General features: G+C 37.3%; 1 protein-coding gene across 1 annotated transcript; it reads right to left on the bottom strand.

Moving 5' to 3' along the window:
- Positions 1–5,391: 5,391 nt before the first annotated feature.
- LOC124167600 (ankyrin repeat domain-containing protein 39-like) lies at positions 5,392–20,942 on the bottom strand. Its single transcript, XM_046545580.1, has 7 exons — positions 20,557–20,942; positions 20,261–20,486; positions 19,989–20,172; positions 10,505–10,602; positions 10,176–10,389; positions 7,057–7,312; positions 5,392–6,172 (listed from the first exon to the last, which is right to left on the bottom strand). The coding sequence occupies exons 3-7, from the start codon at positions 20,149–20,151 to the stop codon at positions 5,971–5,973; spliced, it is 933 nt and encodes a 310-aa protein (XP_046401536.1). The 5' UTR covers positions 20,152–20,172; positions 20,261–20,486; positions 20,557–20,942; the 3' UTR covers positions 5,392–5,970.
- Between the last annotated feature and the right edge of the window lie 96 nt (positions 20,943–21,038).

Here is a 21,038-nt window from a genome sequence, read left to right as displayed (position 1 = left end):
TTATTACCACCGCTGTATTCTTAGGTTTCACAAGTACAATAATATACCGTATTTATCTGAATATAGTCCCCCTTTTTTTTCAAAAATGCCCACTGTAAAATTAAAGGGAGGACTATTTTCAAATGCATTTCTTAAAAATTTCCCGAAGCAGAGGACTCAAAATTAGGGGGTGCGGCTATATTTGGAGAAATATGGTATAAACATAGTCAGTGTGTGGAGTGAGAGTGGTCTGCTTTGATATGCAATACGTGCAGGACTGGACCCAAATGTGTCCTTTCCGGCAGGGGCGGATCCAGGATTTCTTTCTGGGAGGGGCACAAGCAAGGCCGTATCCAGGATTTTGTTCGGGGGGGGGCACAAGGATACTTTGTCATACAAAACAAACGAAATGATAATGGGACCGTATTAAAAATCTAGCATATTTTTAAGGGTCTGGGGGGGGGGCACGTGCCCCCCCACCTGGATCCGCCTATGCTCTCCGGTGCTCAAACCCAATTGGATTCTCCCACTAGCCATCGGGGCTGCATATAGTGACTCTAGTTAATAAGAGCAACATTATTACGAAGTACTCGTTATTACGAAGCAAATCGTTGGTCCCGGCCTAAAGGCCTATCCAATAGAGATGTGCGAATAGTATCCGCGAATACTCGAATACCTCGAATACTAGAAAGTATTCGATATTCGAGATTTCGAATAGTTATGCGAAAAGTACCGCCTCGAATACCTCGAATACTTTGAATTTCGCGTCATACACTGTCGCACGCACGTCGTTGGTAGTGACTCGGAAAAATGTAGAGAACTGTAGTCATTTAGTGCTTGCAGCGCCGTTTTACGCAAGCTGACGAATTGCATCAAGTTCGTGGATTTTAGCGGTGAAAAGTGTTCGACGAGGGGAACCGAAAATAGTCAGGTGAAAAAATCCGAAAATCCTCGATTCCCCCCACCAGGAGAAACTCAGTGCCGTGGGATAGCAACCTTAGGGCATTTCCCACGATCCTCTATCCCCCTCCATTCAGCACTCGCCTCAACCACTCTGACGCTTTCCTCTTCTCCGAAATCAAACAAAAGGTCCCAGCTCGCGCAGGGATCGCATTACGAAGACCCCTGCTTCGAAAAAAATATCGAGTTACGAGAACAATAAAAACGTGTTTCACGCCCTCCCCCCTTTTCTCACCCACTGACCTTTTTCTGGCTACCTGCTTCAAAGTTCCCCATTTCTGGAGGTCAACTGCTGTGTGAGTACCGTGGGATACTTACATTAGCGCATTTCCCAAGGTCCGGTATCCCTCTCCATTCAGCACTAGCCCCCCCTCTGAGGCTTTCCTCTTCTTCAAAATAAAAAAAAGGTCACAGCTCGCGCAGGGATCATATTACGAAGACCTTAGCTTCGAAAAAATACGCGAGAACAATAGAAACGTGTTTCGGGCCCTCCCTTTCCTCCCCCACTGACCTTTTTTTTCCTACCAGCTTTGAAGTTCCCCATTTCTGTGGAGGTCAACCGCTGCATGAGTCATCTATTAGCACAAAGGGTGTCTAAGAATGACTTTCGTCAATTGATGTTACACCTTTATTGAATTGAAATATTAGTAATGTGCGCGTAATTTCAAAAAGAATAAGACCAAACACGACGTATTTCTGAGTTTATTTAAGCATTTTACGCAAAGAAATAAATGTCAAAACACGACGGAGACTTAGCATTCTGGCGAAACTCGATATGAGCAGCAGAGCTTCTCGGAAGTTGATGCGGTATTTTTTTCCGAAAACATATATCAAGTTACAATTTATGAGTGGTGCTATAAATCTTTATTGTTACAGTCACAGACAAAAGGATATTTTCTCAGAATATTTGGTTTCTCCCTGATAGCAATTCCAATTCATCTTCTTATCTCGTGAGAACTCCCAAAGATGGACTGAAAATAATTGAAGAAAATCCGGTGGAAAAGAGCTTGTATTTTGCAAAATGCCTCAGATTGTCAGCTAGCACTTGGCAGCAGGAGTGGGGGTAAAGCGATGTTAGTTGAATTAATTATATGCCCAATTGTTTCCATAAAATTAAATTATTCATTAATCAGCTAAATTCCTGTTCGAATCATTTTAAGGAAATCAAAATTACTCCCCTAAATCTTGTGTTGCCTGCTGCATAGGCAACCGAGTCAAACATTCCAGCATTCATCATTTAGTATTCGAGGTATTCGAAATTCGAGGTATTCGAATATTCGAGCTATGATTTAATATTCGAATTCGATATTCGAATTCGAGAAATCTGCTATTCGACCCATCTCTACTATCCAATCTATAATAAAAGAAAGGATATTACGAAATTTTCGTTATTACGAAATTACGAACCTTAGATGGTCCCGGCGGTTACAAAATGAACTTTATTAGGAAGTTCCACGAATAAGTAACGGCATACACTGCGCTACGTTATAATCATTGCACTACGTATAAGTTCTCCTCATGCACTGTGCCCAACAGTGTCCATTATCGTTCTTTCTTCAGTATGCACGCTCTAATATGATTCATTCCCCTGGAATTATAGTGACCCACTCATTACCGCTCGTAAATTGGACGCACAGTTAGTCCTCTCTCTACGTACATTCGATTTACGAACATTCAAAAATGTCAAGCGTACCCCAAATTTCGTATTTGGTGCCTGTCAAGTTGGCCGAGGCGACGCGGCGTGGCGTAGATGAACTCGCGCTTGGGACATAATCTGAACCAAGAATCATTGAATCCGGTGAAGTCACGAACTCTTCGCCCGTTCTTCCTTCCCGCGGAAAGCGATTTTTTTCGGCTCCGGCAGCGTCGCACGCCCAGCCACATCAGTTCGCCACAATTGTGTGTTGACGCAAAATTACAAGGCAGTGTTGCATTATGCAGGAAATCCGCACTCCTCGATGCCTTGCATAGTTTCATCAACTTACAAGCAAGGCCTCTGAACGCAACTTTTTCGTATATCGAGGACTTATTGTAATCTGGAAGATATTGCCCTCGATTGTGCCATACCGCATTCTTTTATTGAGAAAAAGAAACGAATGTTCCAGTTTCAATATATTTGCGCGTAATTTAAACGCGTGTATCATGCACTATGTTTTTTCTTTGACGATTCCTAAATGAAACGTTCATACGAACTTCGTTATTACGAACCTCCGGTTTTTCGGTCCCGTGAACTTCGCAATAACGAGGATCTACAGTATTTAGTGCATGGAAAGTGTTAGAATGGCATGGTTGATCTCCTTTCGGTGGAAATGCTGTGTACCATTTATTATGCTCAATGATTTTCTCCTCCTCCTTCAAGCATTATCAAGAAAATTAGCATTTTTACTACACACTGAATGGCACCTAGGACCAGAATTAACAATCCTCCAGCTTACAGTGGTCATTCAAATGACTTCAAGTCAACTTAACCCTCCAAGTGTCAGACTTGGAAAGGATTCCTGGTCCTTTCAAATTCTCAATGACCATTGTCTTCCGCCCGAAATTCAAATCTGCCCTATAATCAGGCAACAGACTGATTCGTCTTAAGAATGAGAAAGGTGAGCCCAAGAAATGTTAATTCTCTTATAATGCTCCCAGTACTAAGAGGAAAAAATCAAGTAAAAAAGAATTACAGCCAAGGGCATACCCAGGATCATAACTAGGGGTGGGGGCAAGCCATGGTCTCGAGGGGGGCAAACCAAGTTGTGACATTAGTTTATGAGAAAATTTCCTTGAAAAAAGTTTTATTTTAGTTACATATGTTATACTAATACATACGATTTTTTGTGGGGTTAAAGAAAATTTGTTGAATGCTTTCATTTCAATTCAGTACTGATTTTGCTTAAATACTTTTACGATTTTTGCTTTTACCTCTGCCCCTTGCTGGGTATGCCCATGATTACAGCATTTCTTGAGATGGAGAGAAATCCTACATGAAAGTACATGGTTGTCTCTGATGTGGGATGGTGGTATTAGCCTATCCTTTTGAATGAATAGCCATAACCATGCAATCCCACATAATTTAACTGGTCATGGTTTCAACGTGGAATGTCATAATCAGAGATAAACACAGTTATGTGCATCCACAAGAGGTCCTTCATTCCTTCACACGTGTTAAGTACCTATTAAGCAGGTTTTGCCTCTGTATATATGTACTGACCAAGATATCACTCTCTTTCTGTTCCTCCTAAATTTTTTACTTCCTCCCTTTTAAAATCATTATTTACTGAGAGAGCAATCGAGTACCAAAAAGCAGTAAGGTATCTTGTGGCATATTATGGTGAGTAACTCAAATGCTAATGATACAGTAGATCAGTCATGGCTGTGTGGTTCCTATAGGGTAGATGATGCACATGTGGCATAATGGGTAAACTTTACCTTCATATTTTATTACAAATAGTAGCTCAGAGAAATATCCATAAGAAGAGTAGCAAGAACCATTGAAAGGAAATTCACCCCTTTCGACGGGTGACAGTATTTTTGGTGATTCCACCAGCAGATTTCAGATATCTTTTATATAAAGCAGAAAACTGCAAATTCAAATCCTCTCCTCAAAACCAATACAATGATGGTACCCCAAACCATTAAGTAACTATAGTCACTAAAAGGAACCAGAACACGGGATTACCTTTATTTCATGGTAATATGTTCTCTTTGCCCATTAAGATCTTCTAAATTTTACTTCCTCACCCTACTGCTTCCTCTGAGCATTCAGAACTTCATGTTACACCTCAAAAGTACTTTGAGGCCTAAATCTGCAATTGGAAAGCTGCACAATTTGCAGCACTGTTCCTTCAACTGCAACTTTAGCATTACCATCTAATATTTTTCCATCTCCCCTGAATTATTTCATGTATACATCTGCCCATGTTGCTTATTGGATAGAAAGTACATGTATTAGCCATGATACACAACCTATAGTTTCTGGACCTTCCAGGTCCAATAGTTTTCGTGAATGATGAAGCTCAGCCCAACTGGAATTCAAACCTTATTTTACTCTTTTAATTACAATGCAGAGGCAGGATTTTTTTCTCAAAACCACTGTAGAAGTCATGCACTCAAAATATTATATTATGTATTTTGTATATTATTTCAGTTAACTGTCCCAATTATAGTTAATTTCCCCATGAAATTTGATTTTCTCTACCATCAGCATTGTGAGCACCAGGGCGGGTATGATAGCACATTTTTTGGACAACTGGAAATCACTCTAGTTTAATATTCGTGCTTTTCCTTTTGAAGCATTCTCTGAATTTGATCACATCCATTGAAATTGACATGACTTTTAAATGTTTGAAGCTCTATTTACGTGTAATTAACATATTCCCTTAAATATAATGTAAACATTATCTATAACGTAGATCATACTCTTACTGTATTAAATATTTAAATAATTTTATTCTGACAAACCAATTACTTTGTACAGCATATATTTATTTATTCATCAAACAATGACCAAAACGAAATTTAGCATGTATTGCACTTAATGTCAATATACCATACACCAAACATATAAGTTTCAATTGTTAAAAGTTAATACAACTTTAAAAGTGAACTGAATACACTGATAAGCAAAATGCATACAAGGAATCAGCTACTTACACACATTACACATCAAATAATGAACAAAAAAAGCAATAAAATGTGCAAGATGCAATCTATGAGTAAGCACCACATCAACATGCTTTCTTATTAAAAATATACAGGTGTACATAAAGTGAAGTCAATATTAAGATAAAATTTTTTAGATAATACTTATTCATAGAACAATGCAAACCGATTCAACTCCATTGCTGTGAAAAATGACACCCTCATAAATCTTTAAGACATCCTGTAAAATCTTAATATTATATCCAAAATCTTTGTACTCTGAGGATATAAATCTGGTAGGTACAAAGCAACAAAAATATATTACGAATAATTTAGCTACACATAAATATCTATGGCATTTCAATGAATTTGTTTAAACTATTCATCATGGAAAATATTGACTCATAATGTTAAAAGCTTGACAATGTACTCCGTTGTAGCACAATCCTTTGGCAGTAATCCTTTGTTGTTTGAAACAGACAATAGCTGCGGGGATTCTTCCAATAGCAATTCAATCACAGTCTGATGCTCCCCTTGAGCTGCCTTATGAAGGGCAGTGTTGCCATCTGAATCTCTTTTGTTCACATCAGCCTTGCATGAAAATCTACAAATGAAACACAAAAAAGAATATGAATAAATGTAATGAGACATTATCTGATACAGAGTTTTTGCTAACTTATGATTTTCCTGTCCCAGATTTCAATTATTTGTACAACTGGAAATCACTCTAGTTTAATATTTGTGCTTTTCCCTTTGAAGCATTAAATTTCCCAGACCTTAAATCAAAACCGAAGCAGCAGAATATAAGGATTTTTTTGGAAAAATACAGCAAGGCACATTGTGAAATTAAGTTGAGGATTAGTAAAAGTAGAGAAATAAAATCAAGTGTTACCAATTCTGTGCCAACCCAAGCAGCACAGCCAAGGACGGCCACAAAGCCCCAAACTCGATGCTGTAAATGTTATGTCACCCCATGTTTAATCACAATTTTCACCTTTTTGCTACGCTTCTGAAATTTTTCCCAAACAATTCTATTACTATCAGTCCTGATTTTTATTTCCTTAACACTTGCATGACTTCCCTCACTGGTATGAACCATTGGGTGGCCCTAAAATGAAAATCCAAAAGGGGGCTCTCGCATCAAGGAGTGGCTAAAAGGGAGGGCTTGAAGGGCAGTCTTCAAAGTGAAGGCTCGGGTGGAATGCTTTAAGGAGGGATTAGCCATAAGGATATTGGATTTCTTTGTATGACTACTAATAGAGTTTTTTTGACAAGGGTATCATTGGTTATTTTTACACACATTCAACCAAAACTTTGATCCTTTTTCTTCATCTCTGGAGTTTTTCCTTACATAATCTAATTGCCCTGATATAAAAACATTCCCATGTCATCTGATTGCATATAAATAGTTTTTTCATATAATTTATGTCCTGGTTACTACCTGATTCTTGTCTCAGATCTTCATGTATTTCTAAAAATTCTACTTACCCAATTTCCTTCCCAAGTAAAAGTTTCACAATGCTCAATTTTCCAGCACCAGCTGCTCTTTGCAATGCCGTTGCTTGGCCTGCCCGTGTGGTGAGATTAACATCTGCACCAGCTTTTATGAGAAGTTTGCACACATTGACATGACCATTTCTGGAGGCATAGTGCAAAGCAACATATCCGCTTAGATCTGGCATGTTGGGTGACACTTTTTTCACATCCAAGAGGTACTGCACACGTTCTGTATCACCAGTTTGGGCTGTTCAAGGAGATAACAGTCATAAGTCACAGAGCAATTTTTTTTCTAACACATAAATTAGAACACCATATTTACCAAAAAAAACTTGTATCAGACCAAAAGCAGCAGGTAATAAGAACACGATTGAAAATATCCAATACAAGATACCGTATAACCACATGTAGTAGACGCACTCCTATTTTGGGTCTCCGAGCTAAAGAAAAGAAAATTTTTGCAGCATTTTTTTAGATCCTATCGTGCAGTGTTGCAGACATGCCTGGACTTTTGACAGTTACAAAAACTTCAACTTTCAATACTACATATTTATACAATATGTATGTATGTTGCTCAGAGATAAGTAGATATTCACTAATAGTCTTAACCTTATGATGCTTATTAGTGATGGTCGGATCGGATACCTCGAATCCAAATATCCACAGATAATGCCCTTCACCTTATACTTTGGATCCAAATTCCTCGAAGAAATTGAATCTGAATCCGAAATTTTAAATCAATGCTTTCATGAATGCAACATGCCATAAGAGGAAGTAGAAAGAGTTCTGATCCTCTCTTCCCATATGCTGTTGCAATGTGATGCCTGTCCTACTCACAAACAATTTTGTTTAAAAGCTCTTGTAGGAGTATTGGAATAGAATTTCAGCCATAAAAATTTTAAGGCAAAACACGACAGGCACATAGTGTGAATCTTCCCAAGATATTGAACAACAATTGGGGGAATCTCATTGTCAGTATCATAAGATAATAACCACAGCGTAGATTTCACAAAACCACCCTCGCCCTTCCATCAGCCCATGGCTCTAAGGTTTATTTCCTTTCCGAGACCACACAAACCATAAATCATTATCTTCAAAGGAAAATATCACGTTACACGGGACAATGGAAACATGTTTCATTCATACCCCATCTCACCAACTGATCTTTTTCGGTCTACTTGATTCAAATCTCGTTTCTGGAGGCAAAACCTACCTACCTGGAGTCACCTACTGATCCTGAAGATAACTCGATCACTTTCAGCAATTGCATGACACACACGATGTTCAAAAAAGAATGAGACCATACATGATGCATACCTGTCAGCATTTAAGTTTTTTAAGTTCTAATTGATTGACACAAACCTTTGTAGTTACAACAAGGCTACTAGTATTCAACATAGTCCAAATAGCACAATTTCGCGAAAAAACAAGTATAGCTTGGGCACATTCAAACAAGGCGAGATGGACTGGAAACTTCAGGTAACGCAAACTGCATACGTCACTTTGCTGTGCCTACGCCCTTTTGCTTTGAAGACAACGATGCCACATGCAAGATTGGGTGTGTTCGTCCCTTGCTCCCTCACATGAAGCCTCGTTGCTTGAATGATAAAGGGAGTGCACTCCTTCCCTCTACCTTTCCTTTAGCGCTCTTCAATTACAAGAATTTCCTAATTCTTCTATCTGCCATTTAGTCCAACAATGAACACACTTGTTTGAATTTTTTAAACCGCAGGTTTTAGCACCAATACAATTTTTAATTGCAATAATCCTTATAATAGCGTCTGAATGAAGGCAACGATGATTTTTGAAAAATCAGGCCCTTAGAGTAATGGAAATAAATTACTCGGAAAGACAGATGTTGACTATTAACCTGGTATTGTTCTTCAAAACAATGCGTTTCTCTAAGTTTGATACACGATTACTATTTGCAGTATAAATGCCGCGGGATGCCCACTCTTAGCTGTAAATGTAGCGCACCCTCCAGTGCAAAAAACCCCACTCGACCTTTTATATGTTCAACTTTATGAGGTACTGATGCGATGCTTCGGAGTAAGGAACGAAAACAGGAGCATTGTAAAATTACATCACTAAGGGAGAAACTACCCTGCCTGTCCCTTGTTTTTGACCTAGGATTTCAGATAAGCTGAAAACCAAGGCCACTCAGTTACCCTTGGACTTGCAACCGGGGAAGGGGAGGAGGAAGATAAGACATTCGTGTCAGAGATGCACCTCCAATTTTTGGCTCGAATTTCTGGGAAATAAGGTGCGTCTCTTACATGCGTTTATACAGTAATTATCAATTACTCAATATAAGATATTATTAAATTTATCAGCTTGATGATGTGAAATTGTATGTACCAATCTAAAACCTAAAAGTTGCTACCTTTTTATAGCAGGAAGGGTTCTCCGACCATAGAGAAAGGCCTTACTCTACATATTTAAGAATTTATTTTAGTGAAATGAATGAAATTTGACCTAATGAAATTAATCACTTTCCATTAAAAAAAAGAAATAAATAATACTTGAGAATTTCACTTACGAATTTTCATTTTAACTAAACCTGGGTTTCAGTACTTATAATTATTATCAGGACACCTCAATTATCGAAACCTAGATTGTGTCATAATTAAACTTAATACGTGCATCTGCAACTGGGAAAAGATAATTACAAACTTACTTTGAGGCACTTGAACAAAAATTTCCTTTCAAGTTACGTACAGTTGATAGTAAACTAAAAAATTGTAAGAATATATTTTTGCAATTGAAGATAGACCTTAAACTGATTACCAAGAAAATAAACCACAAAGGAGGTCCAAGCAACAAGAAAACCTATACAAATTTCCAGCCAAAACAAAATACCAAAATAAAAGATATGTGCATTGGAATGTTTACTGCAAGGAAACCATCAAAGTGAATGTCTTCATATTGTGACGAAAAAATTCATCATAACTTTAAAATTTAAGTTTCACTAACATGTAAAATGTACTTGATTTCATGAAATTTTAAGGAGATTTAAGGATTTTAAGATTGATAATGAGCATAATGATTACTGGTAAATAGAAATTATCTGAAGATCCCTAGAAATTCTTATTAATAAAAAAGTAACTTACCAGCATACCAAATCCCTCTTTCAAAATCCATTTCCTCAAGTGTTTGTGATAATGATGAATTAGTATGGGTAGTACAACAACCCGTACAGTTTTTACAATTTGACTGCGACTCCATTTTTAAGTCAATAACTATCAAAAATTTTAAAAAGAGGGAGTCCACTGGCAAACTAACACAGACATAAGCAACAAATTTCACACCTATATCCATCAAATACTAGCATTAAAATGGTGATAACAATCCTATCAAGTTGAAGCCAAAATAAGAAAATAGGAACAAGAATGCTGAACTCTGTTCCTTCATAATTATCATCCAAAGATTGACTGATCTATCCCTTCTGCATTGTCCACACTATCTCAGCATCACCAGTGCTTGATACCACTCGATAACCGAGGTCGCTCATTACGTTGATGACCAGCATTGGAGGACCTAAAATATAAAAATAATTTATTTTAACACCATTTTCTCAAAAAATCTTAACATTATTAATAAAAAATATTCCTTCTCACTATTAGGTGATACATAGTAACTTTGATTGAGATAAATTAATAACTTATGTTGCATTATTATCACAACTTTTGGAACAAAATACAATCCTAACTAGACACAAGAAATGTTTCTGATTGTTTCTGTTGATTTCTAAAAATACAAGGTAGGTCATTGCGCATTCAATGACGATGGTGTTTACAATTTTTCATCAACAGGTACATATCAATGGATTGGTTGCAAAGCAGCGTGGTTTACTTTCACAAGGCAAAAGAGTTTATTTGCACATATTTTTCTCCAATCAATCTCCATCATTAACGGAACTAACAAAGAATTATACGCTATTCTGCATTAATTTATATTCAGAAATAATTTCGGAAGTTACATACGTAGATTACAACTGTAGGATATGTGAGAAGAAAATATTGATACTTGTATTAAAAAAAAACTTGTCAATGCAATTTTAGTCTTGCCTCGATACGCGATAAGAAGAATGTATAAATCAAATTTTGCCTAGACAGGCTGTTATTGCAACTATGTAATACCAAAAATAAGGAAATATATCCGTAAATTATACTACATTGAAGAATGATACATTTATAGTGAAATTTGGGATCGTTGCTATGCTTATTTGTAAGCCCTTTCACATTGACGTTTGTACTGTACACGGTGAAGCAAATGATAGTAGTGGCTTTGTGACATTTAAATTCTATTGAAACATAAAACTTGAGTCATTTTTTATCACAAAGTAAAAGTGTGAATATGTTATTATTTTTGATTTAAAGGAGGCATTTCTTTAATATTTATGCCAAAACTCTGTGTAGTCGTGTGAGTAAGCTGATTTTAATTCCATCAATTCCACAACGTTATACTTGTAATTTTTATCCAGTTAAGTTTGATTGAGGACTGAAAGCATCTGTGTAATAATTCAAATGTCATATTGGCACATCAAATCATAAGCAATGATTCTACTTCTTAATACACCAATTAGAGTGTGATATTGTCATGATCCGACTAGTTACTATTGGTCTTAAACCAAATACCATGTTCTTTTTCCAACAGTCAGTCTCTCTCAACATATTTTCCAGCCACATTTTCACCGCTGCCCACCCGAAACCTTCGATTGCGCCATGTACTTCGACGATTAAGCCAAACCTATAACATCTATTTCACTTTTATGAATTAAATGGATTTCACTTAAGAATGGGTGTGTACTTCTTTGCTGTGACTGTCTCTGAGGCTCCGAACATCTGAGCTACGCTTTGCTAAGCCCCTTTTCAGAGTCGTTTGGTACACAGACAATATTGTACACATATTTTTAAATGATCGTGATGAGGACTAATACATTACTTCTATTCACATAATTCACAGAAGTTAGTAGTAATCATAAAGATCTCACAAGAAATATGACCCTTAATTGGTTTTTACATAAATTATGGGTAATTTTACATGTACACAGGAATGATATCAACAACAAAATATGTCTGACTCAGAATATAAATCCTTTAACCAATATTTTTATATTGGTTACTTCCAGGCACCAATTACATTCTGAATCATTTAAAACTTTTATATTCACATAACTTCTCCAAACGTAGCTGGAAAATTAACAGCAACTATGTTGAATGGTAATTTTTGTGAGGAAGGAACAATACAGAAACAATGTACACCCATGTCTCGTATAGCGCAAGGGATGCGTTCCTTGGGGTCTTTGCGCTATACGAATTTGCGTTATACGAGAGCGTTTTAACATAGGGAAGATAGGGATGCGTTCCTGGTAGCATAGGTCTTGGGTATTGAATTTCCTCTAAAACATCTATATTCCCATAAAAAGCCTTAGAAAACATTATTTCTATAAATATTTATAGTTTAAAACATCTTTGAAGATAGTATTCACGCATTCCAAGACTTTTATTCACGTTAAAAAAATTCTTACGTGCTTTCGAAATTCCGTCCTGTCGTGCGGGTGGGCTAACATCTGCTATCTCAGGGGATCGTAATGCGTTGCCGGCAGTTGATGATTTTTCAAACTAGTCTAAAAACAACTATTGTGTCACCCAGGCCCTTTTGTCGCTCATCGAAATGACAGGAAAATGCTACTTTAAATGCCATTTCATAGCTAGCGGAGTTTATGAATGATAAATCATTTTAATTTGAAGTCCTCCGAGTCATTAGCAGCTACGTGAAACAGTCTTTAAATGCCTTGAAACCTGACCCAGGTTTTCCTTCCCTGAAAATGAATGAACGAGAATGCATTCTTTTCCAAAAGAATATCGTCTCATCAACACTAAAAACTAGTTGAGGGGGAAAAGAGCCACTTTCAATAACAGCTTGGAGTTCATCAGAAAATGTTGTGGTGGCTGCGCTATCAACACTTGCAGATTCACCTGATATCGCCGCACTGAAAATACCTGCTTGCCGTTTAAATTCTGGAACCAACTGGAGCTTTCACTTAATGTCTCGGAGCGATTACCACTCTCGTCTTTTTGTACTGATTCACCATGAACTTTCCGCATGTGTAGACCGCTTGGTTGAAGTTGGTGCGGCTGAAGTCGCTGATATTTTAGCTTCGTCTTTATTCAGAATAAGGCATCGTGAGTTTAAACTTCCGCGCAATATCGCTTTGACGCTCTCCATTTTCAAAGCAATTGACCTCTCTCAAGTCCTCTTCTAGGTTAATGGTTTTTCTTGATAAATTCTTGATTTTTCTACACGCATTCCTATTTTTTGCCATATTCTCTTGGTTTTTACCCTGTATGGCTCTATCTAAATCACCTTCTTCTGCTGAACTGTATTCCTGAGACGCAGAAGGCCTTTGACTGCGGGGAGGGAACGAAGCCATTGTGTTTAAGACTCTATAGCGGACCCTTTTATGTGTAGATGCTATTCATGCGCAACTCGGTCACCGCTCCATTTCTCCCCCGTGAATACCGATGACCTTGAAGGCTTTAGCGTAGACTCTCTACCTGGAAGGCAATCGCCCGGTAACCTACGACGGCAAAAATACGTCTCAAACCGTATTGCTGAAAAAAAAACTCTTTTCCACTAGCCCCACGCTTAATTAACGATCTAAATTATTTATTATCATTCTGTTAAGGAGACGAGATAAATCTTCGGTAGGCCGGCTATCTAGACCCAATGACGAGTAATACTTTTGGCAATTGCGCAGCAATGAATTTCGATTAATATATAAACAAAAAAGAAGATTTGAGGCAAGAAATAATATTAATATCCGTAAATTGATAGAAATTTCGTGTGTACTTAGCGCAAGTTCACGTTTTATCACGAGAGCGTTTAAGATTTTTGATTAGGCTACACTGCGTTGCAATGTTTCCCCGAGGAACGAATTTGCGCTATATCGAAATTGCGCTATACGAGACATGGGTGTATCATAATACTTTCAATGAGTAAGCAATGCTTTAATAATGAAGTAAAAGGCTAGTACATTCAATGCTACAAGAAATACTGAAATCTGAAATCACACGCCCATCAGAAACATGATGTATCTTAAATATGAGCTAAAAGGCAAGCAACCACGTGCATTAAACACTTATAAAACACTTACATTCTGGTTCACTTGTTTCCCTAAGCCAAATTATAATTCAGTTATGATCGTGTAAACATCAAAAATCAACAATCAACACAAAACTATAAACATCTCCGGTTCTAATATCTTTGCCTTCAATAACGGCATATGATCATGGTTCATTAATGCTTGGCATCACAATGGATTGTTTATTTTTGCTCCTAATGTGGATTTCTATTTAAAGAGTGCATAAATCAATTAAAGCAAATCAAATATGTATCAAACATTTGCACCTTAGATTAGAAAGACCATGCACAGAACTGGTATCATTTTGGTCATATTAGTAGTACATATATACCACACTACATCATGTGTTTTTACGATGTTATGCCAGAATAATTATATTAGGCTGGAATCATTCCTTAAATGCTATTTTACTTGTTCCACTGCATTAAAAAATTGATGAACAACTGCACTTCATAAAACAGAAATAGTATCAACCCTAGCATTCTGATAAGTCAATAATATAAAGTGAAATAAAAGTGAAATAAAATAAAATAATGATATAAACCACTTTCAAGTGAAATAACGGAAGACGAAAGAGCTTGGGCCGTCATTCCCTACGTCGCAGGGACCACCGAAAGGATTGCCAGGGCCCTGAAAAAGCACGGCATCACCACCAGGTTTAACTGTACGACAAAAATTGGTGACTTGCTGCCCACAGCCAAAGACAGACTACAGCACGACCTTCATGAAGGTGTTTACAAGGTCCCTTGCTCGTGTGGAAAAGCATACATCGGTGAGACTTGCCTTTCACTCAAGATACGGATGCAAGAGCACCGAAGGGCAACGAAAAACAGGCAATTCCAGCTGTCTGCCATATCGGAGCACGCCTGGACCCCGGGACATGACATTAAGTTTGACGACGCCAAGATAATAGTGAAAGAAGGCAGATATTTTCCCAGACTCATCCGCGAATCCATTGAGATAGCCCGGACGGACAATTTTAACAGAGACGACGGCTACCATCTGGATGCCCATTGGAGGAGGCTCATTAGGCGGACCAATAGGAGAGCGGCAGCCACAACTGGCGGGACTGACCCCCTATATAAGGAGGACGAAAATCGTGGACCGGCATCATCTTCGACCTGAAGACGCTGGCAGGAGTGCCAGCGAAACTGTTGTCATCACCAACAAACCGACGCGGTTGCACCGGAAATATGGAGAAATTGGAACCTGAACACCGCGGAAATCTATGTAGTCACAATAATATAAAGGATTTACAAATCAGAGGCTCTATTACATTGTTTTCCCTGTATGCAACGGTCTATACCAGAAATTCCTATATTGGAGTCATTTTTTAATCAGAGTTTGTAAATAAAAAGGCTCTACTCCACTAATAAGAACTACGTGAAACTTATCTCATGTAAAGGCTTAACATTAAAAATTCAGTCAGCACTTACATAATTCACTGGAATGTAGAAACAGGATATATGTACTGATGAAATTTAAAACAAAATTTATATCCGTCCTATTCCTTGCTTTTACAATTTTTGAGGCAGTTAGGCAAGGTAAATACTAAACTCATGCCTAAATAAGCCAAAGAGCATCTCAGGGTGTTAAAAAATGAAACCAATTATAAATCATCTTTGCATACATAAGCCTCAATCAAGTCCATTACAATTAATCACAATCCCTATGTAACTTAGTACTTCACTACATTCAAATCAAATTCCTTTCTATTTATGGCTTCCTCAATTTTCCTCTTTGAGTGCTTTTATTTCTTAAAAATTAGAAATTATCACTCTCAAATCTGGGCTCACTAACCTCACCTCTCACAACAGCTGCCAATGCTTCATTTACCCTGCAGATTTTTGTGGGGTTTTAACAAGGTTGTAAATACAGCACACTCCTGATTATCCGGGCTAATGATGTAGAGAGACGGCACAAATAATCAAAAAACACGGATAACCCAAACTTTCACTTTAATGTCTTGCAATGTTCATTATTTATGTACAACAAACTACAGTGAAACCTCTATTTTACACTTTTGAATGGACCACTTAAAAAAAGTGCAAAATTGAGGATATTGTAAAATAGAGTATCATTGTTTAAAGGCAGTATTGTTTGGGACCCGATACAAACTGTGCAAAATCAGGGAAAATGTATAATGGGGGAATGTAAAATCGAGGTTTCACTGTATATATTATTATTTATGCAGTTTTTCTGTTATTCTAGAGTGCTTCCCAGACTCATTGAGAGCTTTCTTCACCAATTCGCGATCTTTTTTGCGGAGATAATATGATTGTATGTACTCGTATTATTAATGCTCCACCTAAGGCCTGGTTTCAAAAATCACACATCCGTGGCTTTGAGATTCATGGATACAGAAAAGTGGTTCGCACAAATGTTTCAAAACAACTGCTCGATGACGGAAACTACAATGTCAGGCCCACGCCACTTAGTCGCCTCTCGCACAAGTTGCCTGGATTACAACTGCTGCGTGACATGTATCCGTGATCACGGAGCACGGTCGCATGCTGTGAGGCCTGGAAAATAGGAACATGGTGCTCCCATGAATGCAGCTAGCGCATGATTGCTTCCATTTTACGAAGGGGATTCTAACGGAAATAACAACCCCTCTGTATCCAAGAATTTATGCAGTAATTCTGTTGAAATTGCATCCGATTTTATCTTTTATATGGATTGCAGAAAATATTGAGCAAGGGTAAAAATTGTGCACGGATAATCTGTAACATGGATATACCACAACCGGATAATCGAGAGTCTGCTGTAAAGTGGAGGGGGCATAACTGGTTCCGAGCGTTGAGCACAGTGTAGAGGGAATGGGGGTGCTTGGGTAGGAAAGCCTACTTTGACAAAAACAATGATAATCCCATAAGAGTCAATGCTAACTATTTGGTGAAATATTCGGTCATGATTGTTGTTACGCTAAAATAAACTATCGCAAACGAACACAGTAAACCTTTTTTCTATCATTATGGGAAGGATTCGTGAAAATATGCCTAGAATATCTTTTCCCAAGGAAAAATTATTGTCAACCACCACGGTTCCACTGTGCAACTAGCTTAGCCAAAAATAACATTTTACAAGTGTAAAATATCCATTCCCCTGCACTTCTACTGGTAATTAATAAAATTACAGCCAATGCAAATTTTAGGATAATAAAATAATTTTTCGATACGGACCGGTCGCAATATTTCTAGTATGAAAGTATGTTCACGACCATGTATTATCACCACAATATGACTACATATATGGACTGTTTAATATACACAGTAGTATGACGAACGATCAGAAAAATTCGACGACAATCAAGAAGTTATTGTAGCATTTTCATTTTATTAATCAGAGGCGATATAAGGAATAGAATACTTGATTATATATGTACACTGTTTGAGACTAAGTCCGAAAATGGTCAAACCAAGATGGTGGAATTCTGACCACGCCTCAATACTCAAATACAGCGCCTCCAGTGTATTAACAACCTCCTTGGACTAATTTTTTCATGCAGCCAGGCAAACTATGCCAAAAGACTGCATTTCCCTGCACACAGCATCGTAGCCCCATGGATACAGTCAGAACTTGGATGTTACACCATAAATTGAAATAATACTATGAACTATCATTTCCAAAAGGAGGCAATTTTTGCCACCTCTTCTTCCATCATTTTCACTATATCCTCATGTTGGCAGCTTCCATTCCACTGACATAGAGACATATTTCAAGCCATACATGACATGAAAATCAACTTTTGGGCACTCAACTGGTTAGATGAATACTTTAAGAACAGAGAAATCAAAAATCTATAGTTATAATAGATAAAAAAAGAAATGAGGATTCGTGTGGCAAGAAGAGTCTGTGAAAAAATTCATGTCCAAAGCTAATTTTTCAGCGATCTTAAGACACATCAGTGGAACTAATCCTCAAGATGGACAAAAACTATCATACGATGGAGGGTTATTTGACTTTCTATATGTTGTGCTTCCAATTTTAAGAGGTTTTGAGGGTCATTTCCATTCCAGAAATCCTAGTAAACTCTCAGTGGATGCATGTAGGGATCCCAACAATCCAGAGTAGTCTCCGGAAAACAATGAAGAAACTTTCCATATATCTTACAGTTTTCACCTGAATTTTTTACCCAGATTTTCTGAATTTTAAGAAGTATTAACCAACCAGGGTGTCCAGCCAATCAAAGCACACAAAAATCATGCATAATTCCAGTTTTTCGCGGGAAATTTTACGAAATTTCAGGTTAATCTCCCATGATTACTGCGATAGATAGGAATTTTAAAACACCCAAAGTTACTTTAATACTCAAAAGTAATGCTTACGTCACCTGGCATTCCATTCTTCCTGCTTTTGAATCTTACTAGAATCAAGACATTTCGTTCTGTTGTCATGTCTGACATTTAACGTTTCAATGCCCCGTGAAAATCCTAATGAGCTACTGCACTTAAAATTACAACAAACAAATTCAAGTCCAAAAAATGGGTGTTGAAAAGGAAAATTTTCATGGGAAATGAATTTTAAATAAAATATTTTTAAATTCCAGATAGAACCAAAAATTCATGCATAATTCCAGGGACTATAAATGGACGCATAATTCCTGATTCTCCCACTTTTACCAGTCACTGGACACCCTGACCAAGTTCCAACCGAAGGGAGGTGTATGGTGTCTCAGTCAGTGGGTACAGTGCACTGAAGTGAACTCTACCCATCAGGGGTGGAATAAGGCCCTGATTTGGGGTGACAGGTCTTTCTGAACTTTCAGAGATGACTTGCTGGTATGTAATATGTACCTATCAGCGATGATGTTTCTTGGGTCTAAAATGTACCGACAAGCAGATTTTAGATATTTATCAATAATTCTTAATCATATAACATATTTTCAAATTTTCCACAAATTATGGGATGGTGGAAGCTATGCATCCCTATCCCACTAGCCCCCATAATTCGAAAGCTGTAACCATCTCTATTCAAACCTAAAACCAGGTTGAACCACAGACAGAGTGTGAGAATTAAAGAACCTCAACAGGAAGATCTCTATGCAATCCATAACTATTTATACATAAAATTTATGGATTTGAGCAAAAAGGGTAAAGTAGGACAACAGATTCTTCTTATAGAAGCAATAATATCACGAAGAAATGCCTCCAATCAGGTCTTAAACAATGCTTGTTCACCATGATCCTTAATCACTGAACTCTCAGGCCAGATGCTCACAGTTGAAAGTTAGATTGCGGCTCTAAATGTTTGAAGGTCTTTGTTTAAACTATTACTTATAGACCAGTGGGATGACACATGATCTATAAATGGCAAACACACATATGAAAAGTTTGGATGAATTCATAGATGACACTACCCTTGTAAATTAGCCAGAAAATAGGCCGGCATCCCCAAAAATTACTCCTACAGCACTATGCGAGCTTTGGTGCACAGACATGAAGACATATTAGAGTAATTAAAATTTAAGGTGATGCTGCATCATTTCATTTTAGAATATTATCTTGTGTAGCTGACCCTCGCAGAAAGAGCGAAAGGTAGAATATTTTCTATAATTCAACTATTTAAAGTATGCTGGGTAATTATGGTTACCGTACAAGATATACCTTCATAATTATAATGGATGACTTAAGAGCCTTCCAAATAAGCTACTAATTTTACAGCCCTATGAAAAAACTATTTACATTATTATGATCATTATTTCACAAATTATGTAAATGACGCAAGCTCTAAAAGCAAAACTAAGAAAAAACCAACAGTCTGCTTATTAACTTACGTTTAATTGATATTCCATTTAAAACTTCTCCACAATCTTCATCCGTAAACTGCTTCTTTATATTATCCAACTCAGCGGGTTGAAGACCAAAGAGAGAACAATCTCCAGAATGCAAAGAACCTTTAATGGCTACATAAACAGGTACCTTTGGTCTAAAAGTCATTGCAACGGTTCAGGTACACCACTGAAATTGGGAAAAAACATACAAACACCATAAAATCTAGTATGCGCCACGCCCTAAAATCGTGGTCGGCTGATAAAATGTATCTTACCTATCGAAAGAAGTGACACTAGGCTCTGGTTCACTGAATTCTTTTCTCATAGTCCACATGTACTCATTATAATCTTGCTTTACTGATGTAGATGAGGACGCAACAACTCGATATCCAATTACTTCCAAAGCCGTCAGAATAACACAAGGATGTTGCATATACACAATGGTAGAACTGTCGCAATATCCACCGGAGGGAAATCTTTTAAGCTGAGCAATATCATCGGCTGAAATAGGTCACATAACATTTAGGTCATTTTCACTGTAACTCACAAACAGAGCTAAATCAGTAATTACCTTTCAACCCAGAAACTAAAACCCGCCACGGGTTACGATTACTATACGAAGCTAAATTCCCTCGCACTATGATATAAGGCATTAATTCCTTAACTTCTCAGAAATACGGAGACGCAAATGGCAATTTTAACGGCTTTATTGCCGAATGAAGAATATGAAATTGCGTAATCGGGAAGCCTCACAAATTCGTTTTCCTTGTCATTAATATATTTTGACTAACCTATACTATCGTCTCACCCACGAATAAACACTAGTGAGTCACCAAAAAACATTCCTTATCTCCATTCAGGCCGCTTTCAGCTGACATTTATCAAGGTTGTCAAGTTTGTCGAGTAGTGTTTCCAATTTCGTGTTGATGTTGGTTGATGTGTTGCTTGTGCGTTGCAATTTTTTATATTTCAAAGTATTTTCATTTTCAAAATTAATTTTTGATTATAATAAAGAATGGTATAATTTTATAACGCAATACAAATATCAAAATT

The sequence above is a fragment of the Ischnura elegans genome, chromosome 11, assembly GCF_921293095.1.
Source record: "Ischnura elegans chromosome 11, ioIscEleg1.1, whole genome shotgun sequence".
Classification (NCBI taxonomy): Eukaryota; Metazoa; Arthropoda; class Insecta; order Odonata; family Coenagrionidae; genus Ischnura; species Ischnura elegans.
Note: the sequence above shows the minus strand (reverse complement) of the source record. Positions and strands in the feature narration are given on the sequence as shown.

Bases quoted from the DNA above. Each gene is read 5' to 3' on its own strand.
- LOC124167600 (XM_046545580.1), bottom strand. From the start codon at position 20,151: ATGACTTTTAGACCAAAGGTACCTGTTTATGTAGCCATTAAAGGTTCT. The intron at 10,603-19,988 runs GTAAGTTAATAA...TTTATATTTTAG, and splicing joins AAATGGAATATCAATTAAAC to GTCCTCCAATGCTGGTCATC. The intron at 10,390-10,504 runs TAGATCAGTCAA...TTTTAATGCTAG, and splicing joins TGTGGACAATGCAGAAGGGA to TATTTGATGGATATAGGTGT.